The sequence below is a fragment of the Dermacentor andersoni genome, chromosome 10, assembly GCF_023375885.2.
Source record: "Dermacentor andersoni chromosome 10, qqDerAnde1_hic_scaffold, whole genome shotgun sequence".
In the NCBI taxonomy this organism is placed as follows: domain Eukaryota; kingdom Metazoa; phylum Arthropoda; class Arachnida; order Ixodida; family Ixodidae; genus Dermacentor; species Dermacentor andersoni.
This window is the reverse complement of record NC_092823.1, coordinates 24,313,558-24,328,849: the sequence shown is the minus strand read 5'-3', so window position 1 is coordinate 24,328,849 and position 15,292 is coordinate 24,313,558. Positions and strand designations below refer to the sequence as shown.

At 43.4% G+C, this 15,292-nt stretch overlaps 1 protein-coding gene across 1 annotated transcript; it reads left to right on the top strand.

Annotated features, from left to right (window-relative positions):
* The first annotated feature begins 257 nt into the window (after positions 1-257).
* LOC126518976 (uncharacterized) lies at positions 258-3,742 on the top strand. Its single transcript, XM_050168571.3, has one exon. It carries the CDS (start codon positions 268-270, stop codon positions 2,404-2,406), a length of 2,139 nt encoding a protein of 712 aa, XP_050024528.2. The 5' UTR covers positions 258-267; the 3' UTR covers positions 2,407-3,742.
* Positions 3,743-15,292: the final 11,550 nt, after the last annotated feature.

The window sequence follows — 15,292 nt, the reverse complement described above, 5'->3', positions numbered from 1 at the left end:
CATTAGTCGGACAGAACGCCTGCACCGCGTCCGCACCGCGTCTGCACCTTGTCATTCGTTCCGAGTGTCGCGCTGTGCCTGCACCGCAGAAATGGAGCTCCGAACTTCTCGCGAATGTGCTAGTTGCTTGGCTGTTCCCTGCTGTGACTGACTGACTGCCCCACTGCGCTGCTGCTGTGCACGCCTTCGCCTCGCTGTCGTTTTGCGTTTTTTGGCACGGGTTGCAGCGTTGCGGCTTGGGCTTCTGACACGTCTCTTTCGCACACCATGTCTTCCAAGTGGAGAAAATGTAGAGTCGTAAGAAAGGAATACGACAATATACTGAATGAACTAGGACTCGCGCGGCCTGTTGCTGGGCCTTCATCGGTTTCCCTGTCCAACGACAGAGCTGCAAGCACCACCTTTACGGACAGTGCTCGCGTAGCGCCACTTTCGCCTCCGAAGCTGGGAAGCAGCAGGCAATCGGGAAATTCAATTTCGACGGACGACGGGACGGACGACGGGGGTGAGCCTCCACTCAAACTGTTGAAAGAGCAGTCGGGAAGCGAAGCCTTAGTCAACAGCGTCTGCGGACAAGGTGCACATTTTGTTGAAGAATTCCAATCAGAAATTGTGGATATGTCTTCGTCTTCACGTGAGCACAGCGACTCTGATAGTAGCTCAAGTGACAATCAAATCTCAAGCAAATCTTCGGATGAGTCTGATGACTTTGTTGCTTCAGACAGCTGCACGGGCCCAGATGAGGGAACAGCGCTCACTTGTAGCGCAGCGCTGTCTCGTGTATCTCCTGAACAAATGACAGCAAGTGAAGAGTTTGCTGTCATTGCTTCCAAACATAATATGACTCATGCATGCATTAACGATGTCCTCGATTTCTGCCGTCGAAGAGGCTTCTCTGACCTTCCAAAGGATGCTAGGACAGTTTTGAGAACTGAGCGCAAAGCTCAGGTGGAGCAAAATGGGTCTTTTGTGCACTTTGGCCTTGCAGCAGGAATTCGTCAAGTGTTGCTGCCGGGGCAAGTAGTTCCAAGTGAACTGAAGCTACAGGGCAACATCGATGGAGTCCCTCTTTACAGAAGTAGCCAGCTTGCCTTTTGGCCCATTTTGTGCCGCATTACAAATGTGGAGGCATCACCACCATTTGTTGTAAGTGTGTATTGTGGTGCAGGGAAGCCACCATCTCTGCAGTATTATCTAGAGCCATTTGTGCGAGAGGTCTCGGAGCTTGCGTCTGAAGGGTTAAGCATAGGAGATGTTCGAGTACAGGTGAGCATTGAAGCCATGGTGTGCGATGCTCCAGCAAGGAGCTACGTGAAATGTATTGTTGGCCACACTGGCTATTATGCGTGTGAGCGATGCAACCAAAAAGGGCGGCACATTGAAAACAGGGTCACATTTCCCAAACTGCACGCACCAACACGAACGAATGCATCATTTCGATCTCAAGAGAACAAGCGCCACCATTCTGGTTTTTCACCATTCCTATCGCTTGATGTTGACATGATTTCATTTTTCCCATCTGAATACATGCACCTCGTTTGCCTGGGAGTCATGCGACGACTCTTAAAGAATTGGGTATGCCAAGGCCACAGTAATAGATTGAGCAGACTGCATCGTTGCCAACTAAATGAAAGCCTGCGAGAGGCATCCAAAGCATTTCCAACATATTTCCAGCGAAAGCCAAGGGGTACAGAAGAACTTGATCGTTGGAAGGCAACAGAGTTTCGGACATTCCTCCTTTATGTGGGGCCTGTTGTCCTAAAGCCTCTTCTGCCTCCATCACACTACAAACATTTTCTAATGTTTCATGTAGCTATCAGAATTTTAGCATCACCTCAGTACTACTGTGAATACAATGATTTTGCCAAAGATGTGCTGAGGTACTTTGTTCAAGAGTTTAGTGAACTATACGGAAGAAACCAGCTTGTGTACAATGTGCACTCACTAATTCATCTTGCTGACCAGTGCCGGCACCATGGCCCATTGGATCAGTTTAGTGCATTCCCTTTTGAAAGCTACCTTGGACGAATGAAGAAGTTGCTACGATCCTCCAACAAGCCACTTTCACAGCTAAGTAGGAGAATCTCTGAACTGAGGCACTCGACCAAGAACCAAGTCGAGCAGAAACTGCAACATGTGAAGCCTGGAGACTGCTTCCTGATTGACAGTGCTCCTGTGGTTGTTCTGGAAATAATGGGAGACCACTTCAAGGGAGGGATTTTACCAAATGCCAGGGACTTTTTCAAACTTCCACTCAAGTCGTCTCAGTTGAATATTTGGAGCTGCAACACCTTAAGTAATAGAAGTAAGGTCTGGCCTCTTGATGACCTCCGGAATACTGCTCAGTGCCTGAGGCTTAACTACAAGCAAGGACATGTTGTTGTTCCTCTTTTGCACTTTCACTGAAGCTGTCAGTGGTCGGTGGACTTATATTAACCCAAACTGCCATAGTCAGTCATCTGACTGCCATATTGCTATGCCTCCAATGGCCACAATGTCTGTTCTATATGAGGCCGACAGTTGGGCTAGTTGGAATTCAAAGAAAAAGACATTTTCAAAGAAAAGTTATCCTTTTGTCCCTGCACCTCTTTTCATTTTTCTTATGTGCTGGAACATGTCCTTGTTTGTTCTATTGTCATTGTCGCGAATCACCTATTCAAGCCATGTTCAAGCTTTCTGCATCAAGCATCTTGTCACTAATACAGTCATTAGCACTATTGTCCAGAGTGCTTGAATGGCATCCTTTGACCTGCACAGGTGGCATTTGGTGGTAACACTGGATTCGAGGTAGCATACAACTGTGTATGGATTGCTGCACTGATGGTACTTCCCTAATCTTTCTCCTCACAGGCCTTCGTGTCTTCCGCAGCTGCAATTTCCTGAAGGCACTGCATTGCCACTGAGCAAAAGTAGAGATAACACATGGCAAAACTTTCATCGGCACACGCCAGGATGTGTTATCTTGACTTTTATTCCATGGCACCTTCAGACGCTACAGTTACCGAAGCCACAGTGGCCAGTAAAGTGAAAAAGATAAAGCTAGCAGTGATCAGTGCAGCAGTGCAAGACTCGGTCCAATGACAGAGCTGCAAGCTCCCCATTTGAGGACTGCACTTGCATAGCACCACTTTTGCCTCAGAAGCCAGGAAGCAGCAGACGATCAGAAAGTCCATCATATCAGTGCAGCAGCGCGTTCTCAGATGTAAGGTATCTAGAGCCAGGTGTTATCGATAAATGTCGCCCAAGCAGGCTTAAGCATGCCGTTCAAGCACTTAAGCATGCTGATAACTGTACAACCCGGACAAATTGCATTTCAAGCCTTCAAGGTTCAGCCCCAGCTTTCATTTTTGCTGCTGATGTGTTTTCACCACATCAGGCTCATACTGCCATGTCTCTTGAGAAGTCGCCACTCTCACTTGCGCACATCACCACCTCCACGACTTGGGTTTTGATTGACACAGCAGAGCATCTGAGCCATCCAGTTCTGCAACACAGAATCCAGCTGAGCCTGCACCTAACTTGCTGAAACTGTACTTGTGCTTAGATACCTCCAGTTTCTACGTGTTGAAGTGCACTTCACCTGTGACAAGCTGCAGCATGGAACACTAAACGGCCCTTTTCAGGGCCACCCGAACTATATGACTGGTGGGGACGTGGCAGCTCCTACTCTGCTCTCCCTGACCCTCTAGAAAATTAGCATGTAGTTATGTATGTCTGTGTGCGAATAGAATATCATTTGGAATCGTGGGAAGTGCTTCTGGAAAAAATATATATACAGAACAGTCTTTCTTTTCTAGAATAAACAGAAGGAAAGAGCGAGAGAATCAACAAACCATTTCTTTAGTAATCACAGTAAATACTGCTATCGAATGAAAGGAAATAAAAAAAAAACGTAACTAGGCAACGTGAAGTGAACACGAAACCAAAGGTTTCCGGATTTGTGTGATCATGACAGTAACAGAGCAAAATGACAATGTAATGCCATTTGAGACTTCATCTGCGCAAGTGTTGAGTGTCTCTTAAATGCTGTTGCAGTCAGGTTAAGCTTTCTAGTGCTAGGCGCCCTGTTCTTGCAATCTGATACTCTCAAAACTCTGGGATGAACTTCTGCAACCAGCATGTTTTAAATACAGCCGCCTTCTTTTAGAAAACAAACCACCATAAAATTCAGGAAGATGCAAGCAAAGTAAGTGACAGAACAGAAGCTGGACTTACAAATGTTAGTTTATCTTCACAATGCCCAGCATATAATTTTTGATATGCCGAGTTTGGTACCTCAAAATGCCAATTTAAGTGTGGGAAAGTTTATGTGAAATTCACTCTAGTGTCTTTGACACACTGAACCTAAGGTTTCATTGTGGGTAGCTCAGATAACCAATAATAATTAGTAAGTTGTAAATAGGGTGTGTCTGCACTCACCTACACAAGATTCAAACATTATTCTAAATGTGTGCATTCTTTCTCAGTGAGTATAACTGATGGAATGCTTGCACATCTAGAGTGGTGTTTCCTAAGTATGTTTCCAAAAGCTCAATTTCAAGAGTTATGCATGCTTTTCCTATTTGATACACACAATTAAAACTGGAGGTACAGCCATATTCACAACAAATAAAGAATACAGGTAAGTGGTCACCTGTGTGCCCATGGGCAGCATAGAGTAATGTTCACGCATTCTATCATTGATGTGCTTACCAATCTGGAGGATGTGAACCATGCCACATGTCGAAGGGTCCTGCAAATTATTTTTGTGGCATGTGAACTCTGTGGCATATTTTGACATCGAATTGGTTACCAAATGGCTACAGAAGCCATCAAGCATGCTGTGTGCAGAAAACAGCAGATTCACATTATGCCCCTTCTCTACTTATGCGAAAGTGCACAAACACGAGATAATTTGCTGTTTAGTCTCCGCTCTGTCATGATCACCTTGTTACGTATATATTGCTGCCTATCTCACTTCTTTTACATTCACTGTGACACCACAGCAGTTGCACTACTGATGCTCATCAGCTTCCAGGCAACAAATTTCTTACTGACCGCTTAATTCATTTGAGTGAATGCAGCACTCTTTCCAAGCGTTAATAACAACATGCCAACACTACAAAAATGAACTGCAACAAGGCACAGCAACTGAGTTTACTAAAGCCTGCCTAGATTGTAACATGTGCAGTCCCCATCAAGCTTAGCCCAAGCAATCGAGCAGGTGAGTGGTTTTCAGCACCTCGCCTATCTAATCCTCACACCTTAACTGCAGCAGTTCTAGCTGCTTCCACACATGCAAAAAGATAGCACCAACACAGTATATACATCTGCATCTATGCATGCAGCATGCACATCATCATTGGAGCAGCCTTTTGGTGTGCTGCTAGCATAATGGAAGCAAGACTTTATTCTACACTCAATTTTACGTTATCTTCAGCTGTGCCGTGGAAGCCGAGACACTGCACCATTACTGTATCCGTGATTCCTTGTGACGTGTTCTTATATTTGTCATGCACGTGTTGTTTTCGACATGACGCCAATTACGAATAAAGCTTATTAGTTTAACCACTGCCTCCCACCACATCAAAGGTACACTAAAAAGCAAAAATAAATCATCTTACCCTCGTAAAGTATTCTTTCATACTTTTTTCATTCATTTGGCAGGAACAGATTGACTTCAGAATATAAGGGCCAAATGTTTTTTTCTTCTTTCTTTTAATGTCGTACTGGCACATCGATATGTATGAAAGATGTCAGTGTTCTCTCATATTCAGAATCTGTTAAGAGAGGGGAAGTACGAAAAGGTTTCTAAGGTTATTCTTTGACTCCTTTAGAATGAAGTAATTTTTACCAGGTAAACCAGCATACCCATTTAGATCTTGTCAAAATTCAAAACGTCGCATTGAGCTGGTGCCGGAACTTTGCTGCAGCACCACCACTCGTCTTTCACTTGTGTCTGACTTCTAAGCTGCCTCCTAACAGTGGCCGTTTTGCTATTGCAGTGCATAATTTACTAATACAGCATAAATTGGTAACACTGTCTAGCACATCTTTAACGTAAAATGTAACATTGCTGTTACAGTTGTGCCTAACTTGAGGTGACCACGTGGTTATGAAAACAGACACAAGAACCATGAGAATTTTTGTTTGCGGAATGCCATGGGATATAATGACGATTTGGTTTGAGTGAAAGCACTAGCCACTCAGGCTTGCACTATGTAAACATACTCTGCTTCTCAGGTCGCGTTATATAACCTATGGTATACTATATTAGCAGCAGTGCATAAAGACAAGCTTCCTTGTAGGAGCACGTAGAAACAATAAACAACATACAAATTTTGTGCACATGTGACTTCTTGAAGCTTAGCACCATTTTATTTGCCCTATATAGAGGGACAGATTATAGACATGCAAGTATTTGTTTAGTATTCAGGAAACAGCATGCAAACAAAGAAGACTGATATAGAAGCAAGAGGAAGTGCTGATTTGCAACTGAGGTTTTGTAGATGCTTTGTGCAGTGAGATATACAACAAAAATATAAACATAAGAGACTACTAACTTGAAAATAAAAAGTGCAACTATCTATGCACTAAAGAACATCTTTATAATTTAGGGAAACTGAAGGATAACTGCTGTGTCTTCCATCGATTCGGGTGTTGTACATTTGTGTTATATTCTGCATGGTCAAGCTGCGTAGTGCTGTGATATATGATTCTTTAAACAAGTATGTGGCTGCACTGTTGATAACTGACCACGATGTGGTTGTTTGTTGGCTTTTATGCTCCTGCAATGTTACATCAATGCAACTTCATGTTTCTCCTATATAGCCGAGTCCATACAAGAAATTTCGCCTCCAGCTCTTCAAATGGCTGGAGCTGTTTCTAGCACCACTGCCCCTTTTTTTAATGAAGCATTACTTGTTTATAGCAGCGTAAAATTTGTAAGCTCATATTTGATTGCGTTACAGGATTATGACTTGGAACTTGCACTGGGCACCCACTTCATCCTGTAATATGGCATGTGCCTATGGGGCTGTGGTAACTCTCCATGTTCATTTCTTCCCCATACATATGCTCCCTGCCAGTTCGAGCTTTCCTGGAAAATCACCTTCTGAAACATGCATTTGCTAAAAGGAAGTTTCTCATCATCAGTGTGTTACCTGGAGAAAGCCTCATTGCATCAATAACTCAAACACGGAAAGAAGGGCCTAAGGACAGCTGGAAATGCTCATTTTTTAAACAATATAAACGTCACATGCCGCCAATACGAAATAATTTAAAACAGCATGTTGGTGTAGTTCTCAAAGATGTTCCAAAAATGAAATCTCCTTGCGACAGTGCCAGCAGCACGCAGTTTCTAGAGAACACCTGCAAACTGGAGCATGTAAACAAGTTTTTTAAAAGCAAGAACATTCACTCTGGCATTACACTTTTATGAGGCTATACATAGGCAGGCTAAACTTAAATGCACATCACTGAAAGGCTCGGGGAAGAACATTGTACATGCAAACAAACTGACAACACACCCAACGAAAGCTGACCATACATTGTGGGATGTGTACCTACACATCAAAGCTCAGTGACGCAACTAGAATGCATTGAAATGATAAATGTAAAAGTGTGCTATTGGCCGCTCTACTGAAGAAATAAGTATTGCATGTGCCAAAGAGAGAGACTGCACATGTGTATGAATAAAAATGACATCTTCATTGTTTTGACAGAAAAGGAAATGGTATACAAAAATGAACAGATGGCGAGTTTGGAACTCATTTCATCTGTCCCTGTATCTTCTAATTATACGTCTGCATTAATAAGTGCCACTAGCAGCGTGCATTGCCATGAAGTGTTGTCAACTAACCAGGCTTGTGCATTGCTACTCTCGATTTGGTTCCAAAATACTGCAATCAGTTCAAAGCTATACATTTAAATGTTTTTGCTTGCTACCACAAAGTGTACGTTACTTGCAAGCACCTAGTGCACTTCTTTCAAGCAAGTGCATCGTAGCAGTATTCTCACACATGATAACTTGTATGCTGTAAACAGCTTAGAATGTATACGCATAAGTAAGGACAGCTGAGGAATTGGTGTGGGAATGCAATGAAGTAGCACTGAAGACGAACACAGAAGGAGAAACAGATAGTGCACGTGACTATCAACTAAAGTTTATTAGAAAAGTTAGTGCTATTTCATCATTTTGCCATGCCAACTTTCCAGCTGTAATTAGTTATGCAGACTTTAATCCATTTGCAGCGCTAAAGACCAACACAAAAAGCAGAAACAACAAACCTTTCCAATAAACTTAAATTCATATAAACGGACTATTAGAGTGCCTAGGTGCCTAATGACATGATTTTAGAGAGATAAATAAGCACAGCACGAAAGTAAGGGTAGACATGAGACAAGTGCTTTAAGGGTTTAGATATTTGGCTATGTATGTGTCAGATGGTGCAACATTTAACAAAAAGGCCTTCTAAGAGTTGCCATGGAACTGTATACACATTGCCTTCCAGTGTGGACAACCCTGAAAGCACTTCTATTCTCTATTCACCAGATGTGGTATTCGCTGGTGAGGCTGAGGGTTTAACTCGGTCCTACCAGTTGTGGTTGCAGTACTATGAATGTGGGCAAAATGCAAAATAATGCTTGTGTATAATGTGCTTTGGCTGCATGTTAATGTGCTATAATGTGCTTTGGCTTTGGCTGCGTGGACTCCCAGGTGGCCAAAATGAACCCGAGTTCATTACATCATCTCCAACAGCTGTATACTTGTCGCTTAGGGACATCAAACCCCATGAATCAAGTTTTTCTATGCACAGTATTTGTTGGTCACTTGTAGGAGCTGTTATTGTGCACAATGTTATGGACGACTGTGGAACTTTTAATGATGAACTCAAGAGTTTGTGATGACACACAATGCTTCGTATTATACTCTGTGACTATAGCAGCTTCTAACATGTTTTAAGTCGGGCATACTAGCCTCAACCACAAATAACGAATGCTGTCTGTAGCTTTGACTGCAGTTAATTTTTGGTGAATGCATGGAGAAAGAAAATGAACACAATTAATGCAACGCAAATTGGGAACATATATGGTACATAGCCGCCTTTAATTAAATAATGCTATTGCACTTGTGTGGATCATGCACAACATCAAAAACCTCACTTTCTTAATGCTCCATGATTTGCACATAACGTTAGTGCTAGTGCTAAATTGCTGTACAAGATAAACTAAAGTACTCTATGGCAAGATAAATATAAAAAAAAACGTTAGAATAGAGTGAGTACATTGCTTCAAATTAAGGGCGGATTCAAGGCAACTTCACAGGGAGCAGAGGGGGAAGCTATAAAAGATGGGGGTACCGCGGAAGTCCCCGAGACACGCCGACACGGAAGCGGATTTCGCCCAGTAACCGCAGATTTATCGGTAGGGAAGCGCATGAAATTGCAAACGTCAAGCACGCAATACTAAACTGTAAAAAAAAAAAAAAAAAAAAAAAAGACGACAAGAGCGCATTCGAACACACTCAAGCTGAGATACGAACAAAGGTGCCCGCAACGTACGCACACAACCACGACACGCTCACGCCGAAAGGTGCCTTAAATAAGCTTTTTAATTTCATTTTTTTTTGGCTTTACAGAATGATTATCGTGTAAATGTCTGCGTAAGGTTTGATCAGATTTGAAGGACAAACTATCGACATGCCCGTTGAGACCGATGACCGAGTCGAAGGCCTTTTTGCGCCGACGGCGCCGAGAAAGAAGGCAAGCTGTAGATTGCGCCCCAGGTCTTCGGCTGGGGCGCAGACTTCGAAGCACGTATGCTAGCATAACCTGATAGCAAACATTACAAGATTGCAGTACTTTGCTTACTTCTGCCCAAGGTGACACGAAATAAATTAGCGAGTGCTAATGTAGAAGCTTCAAGCGCTGGGCAACCGCCCATAAATGGATTAGTTGACCACTTGCGAACACCATACTACGCAAATCTCTAATATGCTGCCAGAGCCCGTAATGCAAACGTATGTGTTCGCCGTAATTGGTTTTCACAATTCAGTAATTAATACACCATCGGTTATCACGTACGTGTGGAGCACACTTAAGCGGAAGGCGTTAGAACCCCTACCCTGCTGTGAACAACCCCGTCTGTCGCCGAAGTGAGCCCGTCTCCCGTGGCAGATGAGCATATAAGTGAGCTGTTATTAAACCTCAACAAAAATGGTATTGCTTATATCCCGTGTCAAGCGAATTAACAAGCGTGGTGCCAGCTCTGTTGAAAGGGTCGCAGCTTGCAAACATATTTCTGGCTCCTGCGCAGTGTGCCTGTGATCACGAAGTGCGTTAGTTTTCAAAACATGTTGTTCAATTTCAGCAAGTCGTAGAGCACTAAAAACCGACAAGGCAGAAATTGGCTTATTACGGGCCAATGTCCTCCAAAGAAAGCCAACTAGTAACCCATATTGGCAAATCCGTACGAAAGTTGGTCCAATAATTCCCACCTTGTCGAATGGCAGTGCCAATATTGTTTACTGACTGTGTAATGTGGGCCAACGTTGGTTCTCTATCAGAATGGCACAGCCAATATTGGTTACTGGCTGTGTAATGTGGGCCAACATTGGATCTCTATCAGAATGGCACAGCCAATATTGGCGCCACGCTGTTAACCTTGGCCCATCATTGGGCCAGGAATCAGAATGGCGCTGCCAATATTGGAAACACGCTGTTAATCTTAGGCCGTCATTGGGCCAGGAACTGCCAATATGTTTCCAACGTTGGCCCGACCTGACGTGCCGCCTGGGATGGTTTGGCTCATGGTGCTATACACTAGAACAGTTTGCAGGCAGGCGTTAAGTGTACTGATGTCCCACCAAAGTACCTTGGCGTACCGCTAGACGCAAATAAATTAAGCGCACAGTATTGGAAAGAACGGGTTTCCGCCCTCAAAGTTACGCCCAGACATTCGTTCCACAAAGACTTTCTACTTTTGGGAAGGCCGAAGCCTGGAATAAGTTCTTGGCAAGAACAATTTTCTGTGTATTGCAAGTTATTCATTGTGCTAGGCTATACATCCAACGCTTTCACCGTATCTTTGCAACCTTCGTATGGTCTTCAACTTTTGAGCCCATGAGGCGAGACAATATTTTTAGGCCTGTTAGTGAATGTGGGTTGGGCTTAGTACATCTTTATGTGCGGCAAATAGTGTCTCGTTTCTTCTTTTTTCGCGATACTTCGCATCCTATAGTTCGGTCATGCATGCAAGTCACACTTGTTAATGCGTTACCTGATTTAGTTGTCTTTTCAAATTTTTTTTCGCGCTTAGGCTTGGGCGGGTTCATGCAAGAAGTTTACTTGGCGGTTCGTTTTCTGACAGTTCGGTTTTCCACTGAATACTTGTATTCTGTGTCGCGCAAAACGTTGTACAAAGACTTACTCTCCATGCTATTTCCGCCTCTACTTTACCGATCAATATACATTAAATGGCCAGGCCACGATGTACTAAAGCGAGTTCGCAAAATGTATTTATCCCCTTGCTGCAAAACATTCTTTTATAAAGTTCATAGTGAAACCATACCGGTTAAAGAAAGTTATCTTTGTCTCTTCTGTTAACTGTCGCCTTTGTGATGTACCAGAGACAATTGAACATTGTTTTATTAGCTGTACCGACGCCATCCTATTTCGGGATGTACTCCAACGGACTTTAAAGAAAGACTTTGATTAACGCTCATACTGTGCGATACCTGCTGCCAACCTCTGATAATAGTGCACCTTTCGATATGTTATTTGTCATGGGAATGCACAGTTTGTGGAAAACGCGAATGATGGACTGAAACGCCGAAATGGTGGTACCTACAAGGGTACATTTTATCCATATTACCCTACACCTAAAGCATGTTTATGATGGACTCGGTGTACAATTGAACTGGTACCCTATTTTGGTGAGGTGCTTATCCTTGCCACCCTTCTAAAGTGAAACGAACGTTTCTACTCACAGTATGAACGCTGCCTTTTCTGTGTGTGACTTTCATTGTGCCCTCCATTCTGGTGAACAGAACAGAATGCAGAACTGGTGAACGCCTGGTTGAATGATACTACAATAAATACCATGAAAGAAAAAAAAATTCTGCATCATGTTCAAAAAATCCCGCAACCATCCGTTCCCTTGGCTGTGGTTTCCCTGGTGGTAGACTCGCCCCCCCCCCCCCCCTTTCTTTTTACTATAAAATTATTCGACGTCCTCTTCATTTATCTTTCTAATTTGGCAGCCTGCAATACTTAGGTGCAGCAGACAGGGCTTAGCTTTTATTTTAATTATTTTTATTTTTCATAAAATTTTATGGCCCAACAATCTTTATGTCCCTATCCATAGTCATCATCGTCGGCTCCAGCACCTCCGGCCACTGGTTCGCCCGGGAGCGGGTTTTTTCTACCTCACAGCAAACATTGAGTTAGTACAGCCTCCAACTTTTGCACAACTCTACTTGAAAGTGTTCGCGCACATGCTGTTAGCGAAAACCGCACGGAAATCGGCAGAGAAATAGCTGAAAACCCTATTTTTGTGATGTAAACAAGCCGAGGCGGCGGCCATTACCCATTCAAGAAACAGTTTTGTTCATAAGTATTTCAAAAGAGGGTGAAAACTGCAACCAAAAATTCCTCGAGAGTCACTGGCAATCCTAGGAATCGATTTCAACCTTGAAATCGCCGGAGAAACGCGAAAGAACGAGAAAACAGTGACGAAAAAACATCGTGTTCCCGCAAACGCAGAGCGTTGCCATCTTGGGTTTCCCCTCTTGTCGGGCAAAAACAGCTGTAACTCGGCCAATTTTGGCGTACAGCAATAATTCTGGTGTCTGTAGATTCATAAAAATGTGGACATAGTCGTAGAAAACACCGCCTGATCCTCAGAGAAGCGTATAATTAAAGAGAGAGCCCCTGTACCCCGAGGTTGAAAACCTGCGGCACATAGTTGCCATGTTGCGGAAAGAGTTCATTTTTGGCGAAAACGCTGCTAGCGCTTTTCGGAGGCCACTGGAAGCCTCAGACATCCCATTGAGACATTTGCTGGCAGATTTCACCCACGGAACGTAACACAGCTGACTTTGTCCACAAAAACCCTGGAGTGACGAAACTAACGGAAGAAACAGCGGAAGAAACTGAAAAGCAGCTAGAATGAACAGAAGCAATGAAGAAAGGAATGAAACTGGCCTCTACAAGGGGGATGAACAAAGACCAGGCTATCTGGGTAGGATGACAGAGCTCGGACCCCTGCCCAAGAGTCAACGATCCCCGGCTTTCAGTGGTACCACTCAAATGCAGAAAATCCAGACTGAACCTTCAAAGAAAACCAAGGTTAACAAAAAAGAAAAAGGAAAAGGAGCTATCAAGAGAAGAGACAGAACTAAAAGCGACAAGCCAGGAAGAATAAAACCAACCCGACATGGGGTCAACGTCCACAGTTTTTGATGGATACCAAGAAAACGAAACTGGAAGGTGTGAAGCAATCGAGGAAAACGAGGGGACAAACCCAGAAGCATCAACAGAGAAGGAATTCTCTGATAGTGAGGAATCCCAAAGGCCACCACAATGGAAAAGGGGCCGTACCCAAGAAGACAAAGTGCAACACACAGTAAACCGATCACCTCGCAAAGTACCAACAAGCCAGGAAGGACCTCAATCCTAGCAAGGCTAACGAAAGCCGATAAGGCTACCATAAAGGCCTTGATTAAGATCTGCAACCTTACAGGTGGAGATGAAGAGGTCGCGCACCAAATCGAGGCTATCTTGACCGAACAGGCAAGATTGAAAAACCTCATCATAGAACAAGCGCAAGAACTGGCATTCCAAGAAGGAAGAATAGAAGAACTCCAGAAGAGGAAAGTTGAACAAAGTACAACCGGAATAGAAGACTCCACAAGGCATGGTCAGAGAGCAGCAACGTCGACCAAAGGAAATCCGAAGCCAACATACGCAGTTATAGTTAGCTCGAACTCTTTACAGCAGAAATAAGTGGCGGAGCTAATAAAAAAACGTTTAACCCTTTCAGACAGGAATGGAACATGCCACAATGCGACCAGGAAGGGAAAGAATAATCATGACCACGTCATCCAAAGAAGCATCAGACAAACTGATGCGAATCTTTGAAAAAGACAAAGATTTGAGACCACTAACAGTGAAGCAGCCAAAAGAAAATAGGCTACAAGTCAAGGCGGTTGGAGTTGAGGAGGAAATTGACACAGAAGGGAGAGGATCATTGCTCAGAATCATCTGAATGGCTCTGCAGAGGACACAATCGTAAAGAAAACATGGCAAGGAAAGAATGACAAGACAGTCATTCTTGGTCTAAACCGTAGAGGAGTAGAGGCGATGGGAGCAAGAAAAGTCATGAGCGTGGATTGGACAAGATGCGCGGTATTTGACCACATCTTTCTGCTACGTTGTACTAAATGCGCCTCATATGGACACACAGCATTTGACTGCGACAGGCCACTGCGCTGTGCAATTTGTGGAAGGAACGGTCATCGTCAACAAGAATGCGAAGCAGAATCGCTCTGTAGAATATGCTCACTGGAAGGACTGCATGATTCAGAGCATTCCATGATGGCGTGGGAGTGTCCCACGTATGGAGATGAGCTACAAACTGAAAAAATCGGAATTCTGTCGCGCTTGTGCTAAAGTTCTAAAGCGCGGGTGACGTAACCATGGCAGACAACAGGCTAAACAGTTCTACACAAAAAATCAATCCAGAAACATTAACCAATTGACATCATACAAATTAACCTTGCACGGGCATATAAAGCTACCGAATCTTTAAAGCACCACCAAGAAGAAAATAAACACCATATTTCGGTCATTCAAGAACCTTATACGGTGAAACATAAAATCATTGGTTTCCCAATTAGACACCGGGTCATTGCATACGCAAATAATCCTAAAGTTGCAATAATTATTCAAGACGAGAAAATCTCAAGCTTCTCAATAATACTAGAGGATACTATACAAGTGACAAGAATGCAGATAGATACGGAAGAATTGGTACTAATAAATTGTTATTGGCCCCCACATGACAGCACTGTTAGGCTTTTAAATAGGCTAGAGAACATACTTCAAACGGTCAAATTCAAGAAAATAATTATATCAGGCAACTTTATTTCCAAAAACGAAATTTGGAGAAGCAAAACAAACGACGAAAGAGGAGAAAATATACTAGATTTATTCATAAGACAATCTAGCTGTACTAAACGAAAACAACACGCCCTCTACATTTAAAACCTCTAGAGCTAAAGGCTCGATAGATTTAACAATGAGCAACTCGG